At 48.4% G+C, this 6,325-nt stretch overlaps 1 protein-coding gene across 2 annotated transcripts; it reads right to left on the minus strand.

Moving 5' to 3' along the window:
- Window positions 1–2,673: 2,673 nt before the first annotated feature.
- tcf19l (transcription factor 19 (SC1), like) lies at window positions 2,674–6,114 on the minus strand. 2 transcript variants are annotated; one of them, XM_061267910.1, is made up of 6 exons: window positions 5,952–6,114; window positions 5,047–5,615; window positions 4,727–4,896; window positions 4,219–4,645; window positions 3,683–4,139; window positions 2,674–3,597 (listed from the first exon to the last, which is right to left on the minus strand). In XM_061267910.1, exons 2-6 carry the CDS (start codon window positions 5,321–5,323, stop codon window positions 3,249–3,251), a joined length of 1,680 nt encoding a protein of 559 aa, XP_061123894.1. In that variant the 5' UTR covers window positions 5,324–5,615; window positions 5,952–6,114; the 3' UTR covers window positions 2,674–3,248. The 2 variants fall into 2 exon arrangements, with proteins under 2 accessions (XP_061123894.1, XP_061123893.1); XM_061267909.1 differs by having other exon boundaries at window positions 2,674–3,600.
- Between the last annotated feature and the right edge of the window lie 211 nt (window positions 6,115–6,325).

Here is a 6,325-nt window from a genome sequence, read left to right on the forward strand (position 1 = left end):
GTTGATTAGTCAACAACGCATCTGCCTCACTGCGCCGCGTGTGTCCATCACTCCACGACACACACACACACACCTTGACAGGCCTTAACACACAAACACGCACATGCACACACCTCCGAGCTGAACAGGGATAGGAGCCGGGCACTTTGCGATCGTCTTACATCAAGTCAACATCGTCCATAAATAGAACAACAGGCTCAGCACCGGCGGGAAGGAAACAACATTTGGTGAAGGTGCTTGTGTGTGTGCACATGTGTGTACATAAAGAATCTTCACTATTGAGGTTCATGAGTCACACGGGATAAAACGGCACTTTCATTTACCACGTTTCCAATGTGTGTCGGCCTAATCTCTGTTCAGCCCCCAGGCAGTGACTAAAGTCCAAGTCATCTTGCTTCATGTCGGGGGAAAAAAAAAAACAACAAGGAAACAATAAACCTAAGTGGCGTGGGGGCGCACTGGGGGTGCATTTGAGGTCAATATGGCAGAGAAGAAAGGTGAAAGGGGCAAGTACTAGTATTAGCGAGCATCAGGCTTCAAGTAAAGGGAGGTGAGCTGTCACTTAGTCAACACGCAGACTGGCTAACCATTAGCCAGGGCTAACGCCTAGGTGCTAACCTGAGCTAATCATTCAAAGACGCCCACATCACTCACACTTCCTGAAGCCTCACACACAAAATTCACAGCTACTACAAAGTGAACGGCAAGGATGGCGCTCCCGAGTGGCGAACACGTATTCCTCAAAGCGCAGCAATAGTTATTGGTAAATGATAAAAATAATGTTTAGACAGAAAGTCCACCAGGATTTGATTGTTTTCTTTCCCGGGTGGTCGTCACATTCAGAGAGAATCACAAAGGCGTCGCCAACACTTTGATACGACTTGGCTTTGCAAAGAATAAAAAAAAAAATATAGTGTCCCCGTCGCATTTTTTTTTCCTCAAAACATTTCTCTTTTAGTGACAAGTGATGCAAGACTTACCTCATTCAGGAGACGACAGCCACGTGGCACACATTCAAAGCGTCTGGGACGCTTTGCTCATCATTAAAAGTTCATAAACCAACTTTCACATTTCAAGTGCAACTTAACTATGCTAAAAAAAAACACCACAAATGTTAAAAATACAACTTCTAATATGTCTGATAGTAACCCCGAGTCTACACAATTACTCTTGTTGGGATGCAAAGCCTTAATGCCCTTTTGAAATATTTAACCTCATGAATAATTAAGTGCACTAATTCAGTGTAGTTTCTATAAAAGTCATCCGTAACAGTAATATCTCTTACACTTTGTCAAGCTTTTAGCTTCTCACTGTGAGCGTCCATCTTCTCTGCGAGGATGCTCATTAGCAAGCATTCATAAGCACAGAAGAGCATTTTTATGCATTTTAAATGTACTATGGCACTATATGAATATCCATATTAGCAGAGATTAGCACATTTAAAACCACAAGACATACGTTAATGGGACGCAGACATGAAGGCCCTCAAGGGAATAAGTATGGTGGCTAATATTTGCTTTCCAATGATTCCAAAAATGATTAATTTATAAGATGTAGAACACTTTGTAATGCGGGAGGAAAATGTGCAAAATTTCCAATTTCTGTACCCAATACATTTTCCCCATATTCTTAAAAAATATTTCTGTTTTTAATATAAGTATGAGGAGAAATTGGGTTTAATAAAAACCCAATTTTTGTGTTGTATATAGACAGAGTGTAATGGGGGTGTGATTAAAATCAGAAATCAAGGCTGTACCTCGATCAATGTCTTGTATCGGAACACAAAGATGGTATGGGTGGAGATTGTACTCAGCGGTGTTCTCCCACTTTGGCCAAGCCTCATCACGGCAGCCTTGTCGGAGCTCCCACTTTGCTTTCCATAAAGACAGCCTTCAAAAGACCACAATGATCCTTTAAGAGCACCGCAGAGGCCTTTTAAAGACACCATGCTGAGAAGATAAAAGGAGGACCAAAAGTGGGATTGAAAAGAAAGGGAGATGTTATTGAGACCAATCACAGATAGACACACATATACATACACACACACACTTCTTTTTTTTATAAACAAGCAAAAAGGATCTCTCTCTATGTGATGGGGCTGAAAGCAATGGGAGCACATTTGCCACCAGCACAACACTGCCCCCTTGTGTTCGACATTGCCAACATGCAGGTCAAAATATTAGGAACACCTCTCTCACTGAACTTTAATATAAAACGTGGTAGTTAGCTTTAACCTCGGTAGTTTCATTTGAATTTACGGTTCACAACTGATTCTGTCATGTAATAATAATAGGACATTTAATATTTTGGCGGAAAAAAAATTCTTATGAATTTGGAATAGTGAGATTCTTATCCAATTGGCATCCAACACCATCTTATTTTTATTTGCAGTCATATGAAGACTGTTTGCTGGACATATTGCAGTTCCACAGAATTTTATCTGGCACTAGCAACAGATTCAGGAGAGTCTCAACAAAATGTGGCCATTTGTAAGACAAAAATACGTTATTCGCAATTTGTCACTTTGCAGAATAGTCAACTTGACTGATTGAACCCCTAAAATATGCCAACATTCAGTCTTCAATGTAGGCCAACGTCCAGTTTAGGCAATGTAGTAGGAAGCTGGAGTAGCAGTTGAGAACGCACGTCGTGCTAAAGAGACAAACTAGCCAAGCGAGGTAATGAACTGTTTACTGAATGAACACACAAACATTACACACACGCGGCCAGCATTTGAGATATTGTTATAGTTTCCGTGTACCCCATCCAGTAAAGGGGTCAGGGGTCATAGAAACCTCTGCCATCGCTTATGGAATATGACGTATACGCGGTCTTATTGGTCAAGAAGAACAATTGCATTATTTTGGCACACTCGTCAACAAGTACATCCATCAACATTTTCGCTCTTGACTGTTATTTGCATTAGCGCCATTAACGTTGCTAGAATGACTGCAGTTTTACCATGTGGCCACAGGAGGACGCCAAAACGACTATGTCGCGTATTGTTTTATACTTTTTTTTTTTTTACTTAATTCGTCTTTATCATCCATAGCACGCTCATCCTCAGGAAAAAAAAAGATCAACTCTATGCTTCTTGTCTCTGAGCAGGTATTTCCTAAAATTTGATTAAGGCTGAGGGGGGGCGGAAAGTGTGTTTATCAGAGTCAAATTTCACCATGTCCGACAGTAAAATCCCACCTGAGTTGCTGGATTGCGGAATTTGAGACTGCGCGGGAGCGTCGTGCTCCTCAGCAGCAGCCGCAGTGGAAGTCAGCATTGGGGTCCCTCAGCAGCTTCTTGCGATCCACGCGGAGACAGTCTATGTGGTACCAGGCGTCGCACACATCGCACTGAATCCACTGGACCGGGTCCTGCTGGGGCAGCAGGCAGCGGGGGGCCGCGCACGGCTCCACAGACCCCCCGGCCGTTGACACGGCCTTTGGCGCCTCATCATCGTCGTCGTCCTCGTCGGAAGACGAGGATGACGAAGACGAGCCTGAGGAGGATGAAGCGGAGGAGCTAGAGGAGGACGACGAGGATGGCGAGGGTAAAGAGGGCCGAGGTGGAAGGGGGTGTTTCCTGGGTCGGCCGCGACGCCTGCTGCGAGCAACAAATGAATGAGAGGAGATACCACAGGTGGGAAATGTAGCTTTAAAGTTGAGCACCTGTGAAAGCATCTTACCTAGGCTGCTGGTGGAACCTGTTGAAGGCAGCACGGCCCCGTGGCGCCGTAGTAACCCTCACTGAGGGTGACGCCAGATTGTAGCTCTCCCCTCCCACCACCAGCGGGGAGAAAACCGGAGCGCTATGAGCTCTCCGACGGCCCCTCGGGGCGGGTCTCTGCTGACGGGCGGCGGCGTTGTGAAGGTGACGTGGCGCAGCCGCCCCCTCCTGTCGCTCTTGTTTCAACGGCGCAAGGAGGACGTGGTGCTGCTGGTCAAGGCGGGTGTTTGTCATGGCGCCGTGGAAGCTACCGATGGTCCTGATGCCAACCGGGAAGGGTTTGGCTTCCTGGGGACGCAGGTGGGAAGATGACGGAGGAGGTGGCGGCGAGCACAGATTGTCTGAGTCGGATTTATAGAGGCGACGCTTCTTGCTGCCTCGCGATTGCTGCGCTTCCTCCTCCAGACCTGCCAGGACTGACCAGATAACTGTGTTTACCGGCATGAAAATACCGCAGGGAGGCATTCAAAAATCAAATCTCTTCACGTGTCTCACCAGTTTTGCTATGGGGCTCGTCCAAGCCGTCGTCCTCCAACAACACCGTGTGCGCCGACTTCCTGCGGCTCCTGGAGGCCGGCGCTACAGACTTGGGGGTCAGGGACTTGGGGGCCAGGGACTTGGGGGCCAGCGAGGAGGCGGCAGGCGAGAAAGACGGTGGAGTGGACGGCGGCAGCAGCGACAAGCGTCCGCCGCCCAGAGGGGGCGGCGAGGACGATGAGCCCATGTCGGAGGTGGCGCCCTCGTGGCTGCGGCTCCTTCTGAAGGACCACACGCTGCCTCTCATCTTGCTCAGGCTGCCGATGGAGTTGAGGATGACGGTGGAGCGGTTGATGGACAGCCTGGACAGATCCAAGCCCGGCTCCGCCTTGCGCTCGGGGTTGGTTCTGATCCGGTTCTGCAAGTCTGATGAAAACGTCCCTGCCTGAAGGAAAATAAGGAAGCAATGTAGATAGACCCCACTAGAAAATTTGGAGGGGTCACAAATGACCATCAAGTGTCTCACTTTGGGAACAGTGATGGCGTCAAAGTCCAGCGGACGAACTTTGACCTTCTGGAAGAGGAAGCAAAACTCAGGGCTGTCGGGAGCATCGTGGCCCCCAAAGGTCAGCGCGTCACCGTCCGACAGCTCCCATTGGATGCCAGCCTGGAGGCGGACTTCATTCACCCAAGTGCCTGGTCATGCAACGTTTGTGGGGTTGAGGCAATTTGGTTTTTATGACAATTTTGTACGCTTGTGTCCACATTTCATGTTTTTGTTTACAATTTTGTGTACCCTGTGTGTATAAAGTATATGTTTACAGCTGCCTATGTTTGTCATCTCACCATGCGTGCTCTTGTCCTTAATGTGGACCCTCCACCCTTCCTCCTGCGTCGCCACCTCCTCGCCGTCGCTGCTGGACTCGCGGTCAGCGTGCAGCTCGGCGTGAACGCGCGACACGGTCGGTGAGTCCAGGATGACGTCGCACATCTCCTCGGCCCGACCCAGGCGGAACACCGAGTGGCCCGGCGCCGGCCTGAAGGTGTACAGGTCCCGCGTAGGGCCCCCCTCCGAGGAGCCGATGCGGAGAAGCTGGAAGCACGGCTGCGCCCCCGAGTACATGACGGACACGTTTGTCTTCCCACCCCGTCCTCCTGACGCTACAGTTGGCCGCGTTGCATTTGGGGAGTCGCTCTGCTTGTGGTTATATATTACGTGGAAGGCATTTGCGGCAGACTGAACAGCATCTGGCGTGAAGCCAGGAGCACTGACATGAATAAGAAGGGGGGGCAGCCTTTCACCACTGGCCAGGGGCTCACTGCTGGTTGTGGGTAAAAACTAGGCTGTCAAAAAAGTTGAATTTAAAAATGCATTGGAGTCTGATCATTCAATGTTTGTGGTCCCGCTGCATCATCTGAAAGAAAAAAACGAAAGCATAGAACACCATCATCACCAACAGACATTTTGTAACTTGCGTACATGAGCAGACATGACTAACGCTTGCAACAATGAATATATGAATTACAAGAACCCTTGACACGTTTACATTATTTCGTTCTTTAGTATATATTTACCAATGCAGAATGAAAAATAGACAAAAAAGCTGAATTAGTCGTTTATTTATTTAGGAACTTTTTTTGGCGTTTGAACGGCTCGGACGTGCTCAGCGTGGGCGAACCACCGACGGCGTTGCCAAAGCTAGCTGACGTCGCTTCCTCTCTGACAAAAAGAGCCAAAACCTGACACTTACGCCACCCAGCCGAAGTTAGCGGGCTTCTTTCCTCCCAAACAACCGTCGAGCACAAGTGAAACTATGGGCTAAGTTGGACTTCGGCCGCCGTCGTCCTCTTGCTCGCTCTGCTTTCTTTTCTCCGGGGAGGAAGTGCTTTGAAATTTGGCGCGTCGACCTTGCGGCTCCCTGGCACATCCGCGTACGTCACGTCCGGCTCCTCTCTGGTTGGCTGGTGGCCAGAGCGCTTTTGCCAAGGACACGCCTTTACTTGTCTTTTAACTAGGCCAAGTACTATTAGTAGTGAAATGCATTTATTCTGAATTATTCATTCATTACAGAAAAAGAGAAGCACTACAAAACTCTTGGCAGGATGCAAAAGGTCATACTGAGTC

Source organism: Syngnathus typhle, linkage group LG20 (assembly GCF_033458585.1).
Source record: "Syngnathus typhle isolate RoL2023-S1 ecotype Sweden linkage group LG20, RoL_Styp_1.0, whole genome shotgun sequence".
NCBI classification, from domain to species: Eukaryota; Metazoa; Chordata; class Actinopteri; order Syngnathiformes; family Syngnathidae; genus Syngnathus; species Syngnathus typhle.